Here is a 14,473-nt window from a genome sequence, read left to right on the forward strand (position 1 = left end):
TCACTCACACTGTGAATCGACAATACCCATTAAAGAGTGAAAAGGACCCATAGAGATGAGTGACGTTTAGCGCTCGCACACTAAAGTGCAATTCAAGACAAAATTTTCAAAAAGACTTAACTGCTTTTGTAAACAAAGATTCAAACGACGATTTGGCGAATCTGATAGCTCTCCCACGCAAACCAACACCATCAACAGGTAGCGGAATCCTTCACCTACCTATTGGTGGTGTTGGTTTGCGTGAGAAATATCAGATTCGCCAAATCGTCGTTTAATCTTTGTTTACAAAAGCAGATAAATCGTTTTGAAAATTTTGTCTTAAGCTTTGTGAGATACAGATGGCATTGTGACCACATGAAGAATATACTGTGAAGGAATCTGTGAAGTCGACATTGAATGTTGGCATCCCGGCCTTGAGCAGACGTTAGAGCACAGCATGATTGCTCTGGCTCACTCGTAAACGAACTGCAGCTTAGGTAGGTTGACCGCACACTATTTGGGGTGATTCCTTTCGGATACAATATAACTGCACATTTGGCGACTGTGTCAGGCCTTCGCTAATTTGCGAAGTGAAATATAAACCTTCTTGTTTAATGGAAGGAATCACCCCATAAAATTCTTCTTTAAACTATTTGCGAAAGAGAAATAAGTGACGTGTGGTTTACCAAGAAGGCAATGCTCGTCAAGAAAAAATGGCGGCAATTATGACTCTTGTACATAGAATTGTATAATTGGTGCAACTGGAAACAAAAAATCTAAATTTGATTTTGTCGGGCAAATGTCGGACCTGAAGCTGACAGTGTGTTGTTTGCCGAGTTCTGGCAATGTCCGCTGATGGAGAAGCTTATCGGTCCTGTTGTTTTGTCAGGAAAAAATCAAGTAATCGCATGGCGTGGTTTCGATTTTGTTGTTTTACAATGCAAATGTCAGATCAAAAGCTTACAGTGTGTTGTTTGCCATTAGGCAATGTCTGCTGATGAAAAGCTAACGATTCTGTTGTTTTGCTGTAAATGTCAAATCAAAGGCTAGCAACTTTTTTCCGGAATGCTGAGGTGCTCACGATTTCGTTGTTTTGCTATGCAAATGTCGTATCGAAAGCTTACAGCGTGTCGTTTGCCAATAAATTGGCAATGTCTGCTGATGATACAGCTAATCGATTCTGTTGTTTTGTCGCAAATGTCAAATCAAGCACTCAGAATACATTTTCAGCCATCCATGAGAAAGGACTGTTCTCGGTTTAGTTGATATGCCATGCAACTATAAAGCTCACAGTATGTTGTTTGCCAAAAGGGTGAATCCCTAGCAATATCTGCTGACAAAGTTAATCGATTTCGTAGTTTTCAATCGGTTTGAAGGTCCAGATCAAGTAGCTAGACTAAAATAGATCTATTTGTATCAATAACTACTTGACAACAAAGTTAAAAAAATAACGGACCATCCATTTCCAATTTTGATTATAGAAAATGGAAATCGGCAAATATGTGCGTGCGCCTCAGGAGGAGCAAGGGCAGGCTCCAGATGTGGGAGCTGAGGTAGAGATTACGAGCGAACCGACCGAGTTTTCCCGATACGAAGGTGTAGAGAATCAGGAGAATTTATTGGAGAGGTTTTCAAGGCTAGAGCAAATCGTGCTGAAAATGGCAGAAGCTTCTCAACAGAGTGGAAAGGAGGAAGCCTCCAAATCTTCAGCAGATCAATGGGCTAGAGGCAATTCTGAACTCCGGAGCGATGTTGTGAACATTCGCTGGGAGCATCTTAAACCGTTTCCACAGGACGTGCCGTCGTCGAAATTATGGGAAACTTGGAGTCGATATTTGGAAACCTTCGAGATTGGAGCAGAGTTTAGTAACGCTAATACACCGGCGGACAAATGCAGATTGTTGTATCTGGCATTGGGTGAGGAAATGCAGGCAATCGTCAGAGCTGCAGAACTTCGTCCGCCTCTTGATGAAGCCGATTGCTACGTCAAGTTTATACAAAGGATTGACAGATATTTCAAATCGATGTCAGACCCAGCCGTCGAGCACGAAACATTTCTCAATATGCGGCAGTTGGAGGGCGAGTCTATCGTCCGGTTCCATACACGATTGGTAGAGAAAGTTAGACTGTGCGAGTATAGCTCTGGGGATCAAATGCGTTTTGTACAGCTCCAGCTTCTCAAGGGCATGCGGAACCAGGAACTGGCCAAATATGCCAGAATGTACGGACACGACACACTTCAAGTAGTGCAAGCCGCCACACGTAATGAGGGCATATGAGGCTGGATTGCTGCCGGGCCCGTCATCTGCACCGCCGGCTGCCATGGCTATGGAGAGAACATACAAAAAATTCGGACGTTCAAGCAACTCAAGCGCTGCATTCAAAAAAGAAAGGAAACCGACATTCAGCCGAGATGGTTTCGCCAGGAAACGTTTCAGGCCGAACACACAAGAGTTGTGTAAGCAATGCGGGCGCCCGGTTCATAAGGAACTAGCCATGTGTCCCGCCACAAGTCGTTCGTGTAACGTCTGCAAAAGGCGAGGCCATTTTGCAGTTATGTGCCCCAAAACGCGCATTAACTACATCGACGAAGTCCATCAAGCATCACAGGAAGCTACATCGGTCGAGCCCAGCGATCAGAAAACAGAGGTATAATTCAGTAATTTTAAGCATTTAAGCATAAAATGTAAAGTGGAATAAAGCGTCTTTTTAAACTGATGCAATCATTTTTTCTCTCACTCTTGCAGTCCTTTAGCGTAATTTTCTATAAGGATGCTTTGGTAGCTGTCGCATAGGTACCTCGACGATAGAGTTCTTAATTGACTCGGGATCCGACGTCAATGTTATTGAGTGGCCGCGATTGGGAACAACTGAAGAGCGACATGGCAAAAGCTCATGAGTATATCACACCCTTAGACAATTGCCCTGCTTTTACAGTTCATGCTTATGCTACTGCCGAGCCAATGGTAATTCAGCAGCGCTTCAGTGCGAAGATTGAAACGGTGGGATTCTCTAAACCTTCCGTGTGGGCCAATTTTGTAGTAGTACCCGAAGGACGTCGATCGTTGCTAGGCCGGAGAACTGCAGGCGAAATGAAATTATTGAAAATTGGAACAAGCGTAAACGCATGTGAAGAATCAGAAACACAGTCATTATTTCCGAAGATGCCGGGAGTGAAGGTTCGATTTTGTATCGATAAGACGATTCCCCCTGTAAGGAACGCTTATTATAACGTTCCAGCAGCGTTCAGAGAAGCTGCAAGGAAACGGTTACAGGACATGGAAGCGAAGGACATTATCGAAAAAGTGTCAACCGCCCCTGAATGGATCAGCGGGATGTCCGCCGTGGCGAAGGGTAAAGGAGATTTTCGATTAGTAGTCAATATGCGGGCTGCTAATAAAGCTATTAAACGAGAGTATTTCCGGCTCCCTCCGATCAACGAAATGAAAACTAAGCTGCACGGTGCTAGGTATTTTCAAAGCTCGACCTGTCGAACGCGTACTACCACCTGGAGTTAGAAAAGGATCCAGAGATCTAACGACCTTTTTGTCGGAGTACGGTATGTACCGCTTCAAAGACTAATGTTCGGTGTCAACTGCGCACCGGAGATTTTTCAGCGCGAGATGACCAGAATCCTCAAGGATTTCCCAAACGTCATCATCTACATAGATGATATCTTGATTTTCGCTGAAACTCTGCCTGAACTTAGGAAAACCGTAGCGGATGTGATGCAAGTTTTAAGAGCGAACAATTTGACGATAAATCCAGAAAAGTGTGAATTCGACCAAAGCTCGGTAACATTCCTTGGACATAAACTTGATGAGCAGGGATTTCATATCGATGAGGCGAAGACAAAGCTCATACTCGAATTCCGACGACCAGCAACAGCATCGGAATTACGCAGTTTCTTAGGCTTGGCCTCGTTCTTAAGCCCTCATATCAGGAATTTTGCTGACCTGACAAGACCTTTGTGGACGGTTGCAGCTAAAAATAGTTGGGAATGGGGCGCACCTCAAACAACAGCTTTCGAAGCAGTGAAGGAAGCAATCGCGAAATGCACTGTAACTCTAGGATACTTCTGTGAAATGGACAGAACTATTCTCTACACGGACGCGTCACCGATCGCACTTGGTGCGGTTCTGGTACAGGTGATGGGTCAAATTATAATCAATTCGACCTTTTTTATATTACTCTTGTGCTTTTGTAGGTCGATAGTAAGGTACTCATCGCATCATCAGTTTCGCCTCGAAGGCCTTAACCCCACAGAGAGACGATATGCTCAGAACCAGCGGGAGGCGCTAGGCGCGGTATGGGGTGTTGAGCACTTTGCCTACTTCTTGTTGGGGAGGCACTTTACGTTGCGTGTCGATTCAAAGGGCATATCGTTTATACTCAGTCGCTCACGGGAAGACTCAAAAAGAGTGCTCACCAGAGCTGACGGTTGGGCGTTACGATTAAGCCCCTACAATTACGAGGTCGAGCATGTGAAGGGTAGTGATAACATTGCGGATCCGCCGTCTCGCCTATATACCGGAAGTGATGGGCCATTCGACGAAGATTGCAGCCCGTGGGAGATCGCTAGGTTAGAAGCAAATCCGGTAAGGTTCCTGACTGAGGACGAAATTCGCGAAGCCACTGCTCAAGACGACATACTCTCCCAAGTGATGACGGCAGTAAATTCAGGAGAGTGGTCTAATCAATTAAATAGGTATCGGCTGGTAGCTTCGGACCTCTACGTCTCCAACGGGTTGATCGTTAAAAACGGTTGCATCGTCATTCCAAAAGGACTACGGAAAAAACACTGGAAGTGGCTCACAGCGGACACCCTTTGTCTGCAAAATTTAAAAGCATCCTGAGAGAACGCGTGTGGTGGCCTGGCATGCCAAGCGATGCAGAAAATTGGGTCAAAGCATGCAGCGTCTGCGCCACAAACGGAAAACCGGAGAAGCCTACTCCTATGCAACGCACTCTAGCTCCTAAGACGGTCTGGGAGGCTATCGCAGTAGACTTCAACGGTCCATATTCCAAATTCAGTGGCATCTATATTTTGTTCTAGTGGATTACAGGTCGAGGTATATTATTGCTCGCCCAGTGAAATCGACAAGTTTCGAATACACGAAGTTGATTTTTGACGAAGTTTTTGACAGGGAAGGGTTTCCGCAGACAATTAAGAGCGACAACGGGCCGCCCTTCAACGGGGAGGAATATAGGGTATACTGCTCCAAACGGGGAATTGTGAACAAGTATTCCACACCCTTGTTCCCTCAACAAAACGGCTTAGCCGAAACGTACATGAAACTTATAAATAAAGCGATGGCTACAGCAGTGAGTACTGGAAACAACTATAATGAAGAACTGCAAGCAGCTGTTAGAGCTCATAACGCGGCCGCAAATTCGGTAACGAGGGTTCCACCGGAGGAGGTGATGCTAGGAAGAAAAGTCAGAAGGGACTGCCACTTTTAAAACGAGTCAATGTTCACCACGACGAAGAATTGCTGAACAAACGCGACCGGGAAGCCAAGCTTAGAGGTAAGAAAAACGAAGACAGTCGACGATCAGCTCGAAAATGTCGGGTGAAGCCAGGCGATGTTGTAATTGTTGAACGTCAAATGCGCGCAAAAGGGGACTCAAGATTCGATTCGAAACGCTATACAGTAATCGAGGAAACAAATGGTAGTTTATTGCTGGTTGACGAAGACGGAAGTACGTTAAAACGCCACGTGACGCAAACCAAAAAAGTACACGAGTGGACCAAAAATCGAAAGAGATCGCTGGAAGGAGGTAATACTGACTACGCAATGACATCAAGTTCAAGTGAGAGACCAAAGAGAGAGACGAAGAAGCCGTCGTATCTCGGTGACTATGTTCGTATGGTAGAACAGTAATGCTACCTTTTGATTTGTCTTACTTGCAGTTTTGAACGCCAAATAAAGTTACTCAAAAGATGACATTTTCATTTATTTTATACAAAGGTGTAATTATGCAAAAACTTCCACTAACTTACATTTTGGCTGAATACATAAACAATTAGCCACTCCGTTGTTTTTTCCTCCCTTTGGTTGACCGAGTTAGACGGATCCATGTCGTTGATGTTTCTCTTCAAACAATAGCCGTGTTGCAACATTGAAATTGTTTATGTTTTGCACGGCAGGAACACTATTCACGGTGAAACTCCGGCGCACTTCCAGCAATATACGATGCACGCTGGGCCCAATAAAATCAAGTGATGACGCCAATCCAAAACATCAGCTGCTATGTAGCATTCCGTAGTGATGAGGACGGTATCTGCGGAGTCTTACTAGTATTTATCTGCTTTTGAAATCCAGCCCACGAACTTCCACAGAAAACTATATACTCGCTCATACAGCTCGTACGGAAAAGAAAACAACACAATAAAGTGTCAAACAGGCCTGGGATTTGTCACCTTCATACACAAAAACCATGCGACAAAACCAAAAAGAAAACAGTCACATCAAACTGGACAACACAACCTAACCAACGTAGCTCGATACAGCGTACTACTGGTCTCTCGCTCCGACAAGACATTTTGAATCTTGTCACATACTTATTTTGTTACGATATATTTGTCGTGTGACGCTTTCCATCGCGACTAAGGTTTTGCACAACCAGACGGATTAGAATAGTTGTCATGGTTATTGACAAAAAAGTTCGTCATGTCACCTTTGAATTTTGTCGCGACAAAAATTGTTGTCGTTGTCAGCAAAATGTTGTCATTATGAATTGATGACAAAATGTGGGGAAACCACTGAAATGGTGTGGTTTCTGGGTTTTACAGCATATGAAGCCGAGCTCATTATAAAAACGGCTAATATGTACGGCATAATAATAATGTGTCGAATTTTGGTGATTTTAGTCCAGCTGTTTAACCAAAATGCGTCATTTAATTACATATCTAAAATGTATGTTTAAAAATCACGAATGGTTGGAAATTATCTATATCCGGAAATCTTTTAAGTGGGCCATTAACACTCGAGCACACAAGCTGTTGTATTTTGAACATCATAAACCAAAAAACATATCACGCTGTACATAGCATGAACAAGCCCGCATAAGCGTTTCATGACCGTACACTTATTACGTAAGCACTGGAAGGAGTACTATCATTTTCTTACTTTCCATATAAATAAAAAATAATGTGTAAGCAAAAAAATTTACATTGGATCGGGTTTCGAAAAACACAGAAAAATGCACCGTAATAAGTGTACGGCCCCACAACAGCGCGTGGCTAGCGATTAAAATTTAATACTCCGCCCAAGTTAACGTGCAGTAATTCCAATCAATCAAAAATATATCGAATGTTCCTTAATTGCCCCTAATGTAGGATATACGCTTAAATAAAATTCCGTATTTCTCTTATACATAAAATATTGCAGTCAAATAACCGTCTATCAGGCAATTGCTACAAACGGTGTACCGGTTAAAATCCACTGAAGTCGCGGACGATTGATTGTACTGCGTAAGTCAAAACCGGGTAAATTACAAAAACCGCAAAAAACTTTATCGAAAATCGCTATTTCGTATGCTCCGATTTTTTTTCAAATCCACGTGAACAAAATCGGTTAAAAAACAGCATCAATGCAAAACCCGCTTGAAAAGTACGAAAACTCCATAAACCGCGTGAAAAGCGAGCAAACTTGCGTTGCGTTAAATGGTTCAGTTATTCTACACTGGGGGATCTTTCTCTGTGCAAGAGACACTTGTTTTTTTGTTTATGTATATTATGTACGTAACAACGCAAAAATTTAATAAAATGTCTTATTTCTAAACAGAAAATCTGTCAAGAGAACAAAGAAATAATTAATTATAAAGTGCTCTTTTCAGTATGATATTTCAAATTTGTCCGCTGCTATTGCCGAGGGGCGATTCACTGTTGTCAAATAATGAATCGAAAATACGTGAGTGAAAATAATTCATAAAAATACAAATATTGCACAAAAATACACATATTGCACAAAAATACACATATTGCACAAAAATACATAAAATGCATAAAAATACGTTATTACACGGAAAATTCGAAAAATCATATTTAATGCACATAATACAAACAAAATTTTAAAATACATCGAAATGCAAGTAAAATGGTCATTCCGCGAATTCAAAGTCTTTTCGTAACTTAACACATCAAAGAAAACAAAACGGCATTACTATAGCTTTGCGCACTGAGTGGAAGAATTCCCTCCCCTATTTTATTCATACGATTTGAACTCAATTTCGAAGATCCACCAGTAGCGTTTCATTTTGGAAACGAAAAAAAAAACATCTTAGACCTTGGACAAACTACATTTTGCCATTGATCCAAAATGTAGTTTAATGAATATGAACAACCAGGTCAACAGCAGATGTCTAAAATGTTTGCAAAATCATGCAATATGGCTGGAGGATTTTCACCGAGACGTGTTTACAAATATCGTTGCGCTGCATGTGAATACATGTTTACCATATTGCTGGTTGACTACGAGTGATTGTAACATATTTATGAATTGGATAATCGTCCGAAAATGATGAACATGTTTAAAGCAAATCAAAAATAATCACATACTAGTCGACCCGGCAGACGTTGTCCTGCATAGTAGGCGAAAATGCGCGTTGTGAACTGGCTATGCGAAATTCCCATACGAATCTTCATTTTAGTTTTTGATGATTTACTCAACTTTACTTATGATTTTCTCATGAGGAAATATCATATAAACCCGTCGGAAACTATAACGAATGTTTCTGCTGAAGAAATGAAAAAAATCCATTCAGCCGTTTTCGAGTTATGCGGATACGAACACAGACCATTTCATTTTTATATATAAGATTTAGTTTGAGAACGGTATTTACTGTCGTTCATTTCTAGATGAAAATACATCCCAAGTAACGAAAAGTTCCTTTTCTACAGCTTCACTGGGCTGCTTAAGCGAAAAACGTACTCTTAAAGGAACTTTTGGTTACTTGGGATAGTATTTCAAATCTGGCAAGTGTTTTATAGAATAATATATATATAAGCATTTGCTCCATAATTATAAATTGAAAGGTTTTCTGTCGGTCATTGGATGCGAATAGGAAAATGTCTTGTGGATACACAAGAAGTCAGAAATGTTTTGCATCCGAGAACTTCCTTGAATGGATCGAGAATCTAACACGTTATCACTATAGGTTTATAGGTTTATAATCCTTTGCTCAGTACGGTAAAATTACCTGTAGAAATTTTTCGTAAAATGTAAAGAATATGCAATTTAGTCCCAATCATACAAGGATGGAAAAATCTCGAGAAAATTTTTGATGCAATTAAATTAGTTCAGTTTTTGTCTCTGAAGTCTTTTTTTGTCTTCGAAGCACTGAAATGCAAAAATTGAAGTTCAAATTCAAGAATAATAAATTTCAATCCATTTATGTGAAAAAATACACTAATATTACACCAATGCACAAAAAATTACTTCAATTCAATTTAATGCATTATTACATCCAATACACGTACATTACATGGAAATACATAAAAAATACATTATTACATTTTCAATACGTCGGACTGAATCGAAAATACACAAGTGAATCGCCCCTCGGCTATTGCTCCTCCTGGACAACCAGAAGATGCGACATAACTTACTTTCGGGACCAATGTTGTGTCGTGCACAGAGCCGAAAGTGTATGCGTTGTCACACTTTTGTCGCAGATGTGTGCTCTAACAAGACATACAACAAAAGCAAATTGTCGCGGTTGGAAAAAGTTGTCATCTGGTCGTGGGGATCCAGTCGTGCGACGGAAAACTGGAAGTTGACAAGTTTTTTTTGACTGACCATGTTTTTATGTATCTTGTCAGGTGTCACTGACAAACGCGACAATTCCCAGGCCTGGTGTCAAAGTTAAAGTTCCATCAGACGCCTCCTAGCGACAAGTACGAAAATCTCTTTTTATATATACACGGTGAAGTGCTCTTACCCAAAAGTCATTTATGGCATACAAAAGATATTTTAGTTACTAGATAAAGATTGTCGCTGTCGTCGCTGTCCGGAACATCTTTTGCTGGCGAGGATAGGGGAGCTAAATGTCAAAGAAGGAAAATCCATACGATTTGACAGGTATGTACCACACATGTTTCGGACAGCAGAACAAAGGGAACAGTAGCGACAATCTTTATCTAGTAACTAAAATATCTTTTTGGCATACACGAAATTGAAAAAATAAACACTGAAATTAAAGACTAAATGAAAATGATAAAATCCTGTCATTATTTTTTTTTAAGGGTATTTTTTATGTGAGAAGAGGGAAGATGTGAGATACAGATGGCATTGTGACCACATGAAGAATATACTGTGAAGGAATCTGTGAAGTCGACATTGAATGTTGGCATCCCGGCCTTGAGCAGACGTTAGAGCACAGCATGATTGCTCTGGCTCACTCGTAAACGAACTGCAGCTTAGGTAGGTTGACCGCACACTATTTGGGGTGATTCCTTTCGGATACAATATAACTGCACAAGCTTTTATACTGAAATTAACTACAAACTGTTTACTAACAGCTCATGGGGACACCGCCACTGGCAAACAAAGAGGAGGCAGTTCGCTATAAATTCAGAGTGCTGCCGTAAAAGTGGGATCATCGGTTGAAACTACGCTAGCCCGGATGTTACGCAAAGAATAGAACTCAGTATATTCATAAAACTTACGAAGCTATCGAGGGAACCGGTCTGGTCGTGTGTATCCATAGAAGACTTATCCGCTAGAAGAGTACGACAGAGATACAGAGATATACAGGGATGGCCAAGTTTTGATCGAATGGTGAAAAACACAATTATTATTCTTAGTACGTTACGGCATATTTCGTTTATATTGATAATGAGCACATATGTTTTAATTAGAATAAAAACTATGCAAATAACATATGTCCACCACTCAATTATTAAATTATACATTTTATTATGTCAGCGAATGTTTTTTTAATGATAAAGAGTAATTTTTACACATTTTCCGGCAATGCTTTTTACAGATAATGGGTAAAAAATACTCGCTGGCTTGACGTATGAGTTGATTACTCATTAATGAGTAAACGCTGTTTACTCTTTTAATGAGTTGAACTATTTAACTTCATAATGGGTACTATTTTACCCATGAAAGAGTACTTTGTTGGCTCATCCAAAAGATATTTTAGTTACTAGATAAAGATTGTCGCTGTCGTCGCTGTCCGGAACATCTTTTGCTGGCGAGGATAGGGGAGCTAAATGTCAAAGAAGGAAAATCCATACGATTTGACAGGTATGTACCACACATGTTTCGGACAGCAGAACAAAGGGAACCGAAGCGACAATCTTTATTTAGTAACTAAAATATCTTTTGCACATCCGCACCACCAGATTTTTAGTAAACCGCTCAAACGTCATTGCGTTCTTTCGGTGCTCACCGTCACCGTTGAGTAAAACCAAAATGAGCATATAATGAATTTGGCGTGTAGAAAATATCGGGCATCTTTGTTTCTACATTTTAACGACCGATTGATCCATGACTCGACTCCGATACATCAGTCCACGGCGGTGAAAAAGGCAAAAAGATTGGCGTTCGTGAATATTTTATAAGTTTGTTTCGGATTTAGTGGTATTTTGCAAAATATCATTTAAAGTCTAAGGTAAATCTGTGTATCATCTTTGCGAACCACGCCTATATAAGGTAGGTTTATTTAATCCATAAAATTTAAGAAAAAAAATTCCTTTCCATTACGCCATTAAAATGAATCGATATTTTTCTTTGTCAGCTTGCACGTTGAAAATGAGTTCCACCGAGTTTAATATTGGCCTTACTAGCAGTGCCAAGACATCTAGCCGCGTTTTGAAGCCTCCAGGTGGAGGTCATTCTGATATATTTGGATCACCGGAGCTGAAGGCTAACCCTCCACGCCCAAAGTACAATCAGCAGAATTCTTCCAACATGAATGGCGTCATGGGAACAACGGATCCAAACTTGAAAGTCGATCAGGTTCCAGCAGCACCGGATAATAGGTCCGAAGCACCAGCAGCAGCTTTTCAAGAAAAGCCTGCTCTGGCTTCCGGTGGCAGTGAACCATCTTCCCAGGATTCCCAAGGTGGAAACCGCGCACGAGTGCCTCCTGGAGGTTTCTCTTCCGGTCTCTGGTGAATTAGGACAGCGGGCAGTTCTCAGGGATGAAACCGAAGCACACTTTTTCGTATTACCTAATAATTGCAGTTTACATGACCAAAGAGTACTGAGGTATCTGAAAATACTCTCCTCCGATCGGTATTCCTTGGTATGACCAAGTCAACTTTTTACTCCCTTTATCTTTGATCTCGTCAAATGCATTTATGACAAAAACGTACTTACTGCGTGTAGTATTCAGAGTGTATGTTGGGTCATTGTACTAAACTACAGTTGGTTATAACCATACGCAGTTCGTGTACCTTTGTGCTATAGGTTTTTGAATGTTGGAAAACATATAGGTACAATAATTTAACATAAGTTTTGAGTAATGCATCAAGCTTGAACTTGCTAATAAAACACAAAACAGATACGAGACAAAAATCAATATTGTTTCTTACTACACTAACATACAATGTTGCTTTAAAATAAAATCTATACCTATTTCAAAGTATGCTTGAACGGAAAAAACTATAGGAATGTTAATACTTTATGAGAAAAAGTCCTTGAAGCTCAAATTCTGGGAATTCGACTATTTCGGCATCAACATTTCAAAAGGGGCAAATCTGATAAAAAAAATAACTTTTCACGACGTTAGTGGGCTAATTTGAGCCCATCCACGCAATCCAAAGCCACTTGTATAGAAGCAGCGATTTCTCTGTTTTCATTCATTGGCAATGGATTGCGTTGGTGGGCACAAATTGGTCCACCAGCGACGCGAGAAGCTTTTGTATACAAAAGCAGTTATGCCCTTTTGAATTGTTGGTGCAGAATTATTGGGTACTATGTCGGATATCGATTTGTGCAATTGCACAACAAGCAGGGTTTGCAGAAATCGCTCTCAATAGATAACGAACAACGATAAAAGAGTGGCAAAAACTGTTCCGAATCATAACAAACCATGATAACAAATTTATCAAAGTTGTATACAAGTGCGAAAAAACAGAATCGGATAGGCAGCCACCACGGAAAAATGGTGATTCTCGCTTTGTTTTCGCTCCTTTAGTTTTGGTTACTGCACAGCTGTGTAGAACAAGTTGAAATGCATCATCAGAGCCAGTGCTCCCCACATTTGGAGCTTTCTAAAAGAAATTTATCACGGGGTATAACATCCCGAATCAGTCCTCTATCATGACAGCTCGCGAAAAAAGTTTCTCGCGGTATGCTACATATCGTATATGTATACAGAGATAATAAGTGAGAACACTTGCTCTTTCTCTCTTTGATTCAATCCCTGACAACAAGTGAGCGATTCAGTTTGAAAAATGTATTGTAGGGTAAATACTTCCTTCGATGGGGTTTGATCCAGACGACCAAACATGCACAATCACACAACCTTACATCATTGAGCGCAGTGGTTGATGAAGCATGTGTGTAGCTACAGGACAATACTAAATACACATCCTACTCGGTTGACATTGTTAAAAATACATGTGAGAGAGTTGGCTTTAAAAATAGATTGCGAGAGGCCGGCTATCTGCCTGATTTCGGGAATTTGGTTTCATCAGTACCCGCTGAGTTGCGGAGGACGACGGAGGTCCTTCGTAGCTTAGCACCTGTCTAGCGTACTGACACGTAGACAAGGCCCACCGTAGGAAGTGGTTGCCCGCCAATACATTTTTCAAACTAAATATTTCACATGCTGCGCAATTGCACAAATCGAGTTTCAGACATAGTTCCAATTAATTCTACTCCGGGTGGTTTATACCCGGAATATAGACAATCAACTTTGATTGTATTAATTATTGGGGCTGTATACTAATTATGCAATAAGGGCCCAGTTCACCTTGATCGCATAGGATTGCTAATTAATCATTTCACACAAAATGACACATAAATAACGAAATTTTAATAAGATCGTCTTTAATGGATTAATGAAAACAATCTGCCGCTATAAAACGAGTAGATAGCGCCACCGTAGACCATTTCCTTCAAAACCTCTCGCATGTTAACCTACATGTACAGTGGCAGCTTTGTTTTGATGCGGTGAGTGCAAAATGAGTTACCTAAATTAATCCATTGGGATGAAATTTTGCACATATCTTTGGCACAGCAGACCAATCATATTCCACTAAAAAAAATCGACCCTCGAGTTAAAAATTATGTGTATATTGTAACTTGGAAACCGATCAATGTACGAAAAAACTATATTGGAGAACGAATTGTATAGGAGACTAAAAGCACAGACAAACAGACATAACACATTGAACAATCACTCATCAAATTCATCGTCGTACAAACACTAGCGACATCTGTTGTTTTTATTCTCAATCCAGTTGAAAATTTTTTTCTCACAATCCGTACATTAGACCTAATTTCGGAAGTGGTGCGCTGTTTTCATATCG

General features: G+C 40.6%; 1 protein-coding gene across 2 annotated transcripts; it reads left to right on the forward strand.

Moving 5' to 3' along the window:
- Positions 1-10,391: 10,391 nt before the first annotated feature.
- On the forward strand, positions 10,392-12,512 carry LOC134223821 (uncharacterized). 2 transcript variants are annotated; one of them, XR_009982736.1, is made up of 3 exons: positions 10,392-10,406; positions 10,505-11,645; positions 11,731-12,512. XR_009982736.1 is itself a non-coding variant. In XM_062703026.1 (2 exons), the coding sequence occupies exon 2, from the start codon at positions 11,745-11,747 to the stop codon at positions 12,108-12,110; it is 366 nt and encodes a 121-aa protein (XP_062559010.1). In that variant the 5' UTR covers positions 11,463-11,645; positions 11,731-11,744; the 3' UTR covers positions 12,111-12,512. The 2 variants fall into 2 exon arrangements, 1 of the variants encoding a protein (XP_062559010.1); XM_062703026.1 differs by lacking the exon at positions 10,392-10,406 and having other exon boundaries at positions 11,463-11,645.
- Positions 12,513-14,473: the final 1,961 nt, after the last annotated feature.

The sequence above is a fragment of the Armigeres subalbatus genome, chromosome 3, assembly GCF_024139115.2.
Source record: "Armigeres subalbatus isolate Guangzhou_Male chromosome 3, GZ_Asu_2, whole genome shotgun sequence".
NCBI classification, from domain to species: domain Eukaryota; kingdom Metazoa; phylum Arthropoda; class Insecta; order Diptera; family Culicidae; genus Armigeres; species Armigeres subalbatus.

What these genes read in the sequence shown, in the direction of transcription:
- LOC134223821 (XM_062703026.1), top strand. Translation starts at nt 11,745, where the DNA reads ATGAGTTCCACCGAGTTTAATATTGGCCTTACTAGCAGTGCCAAGACA.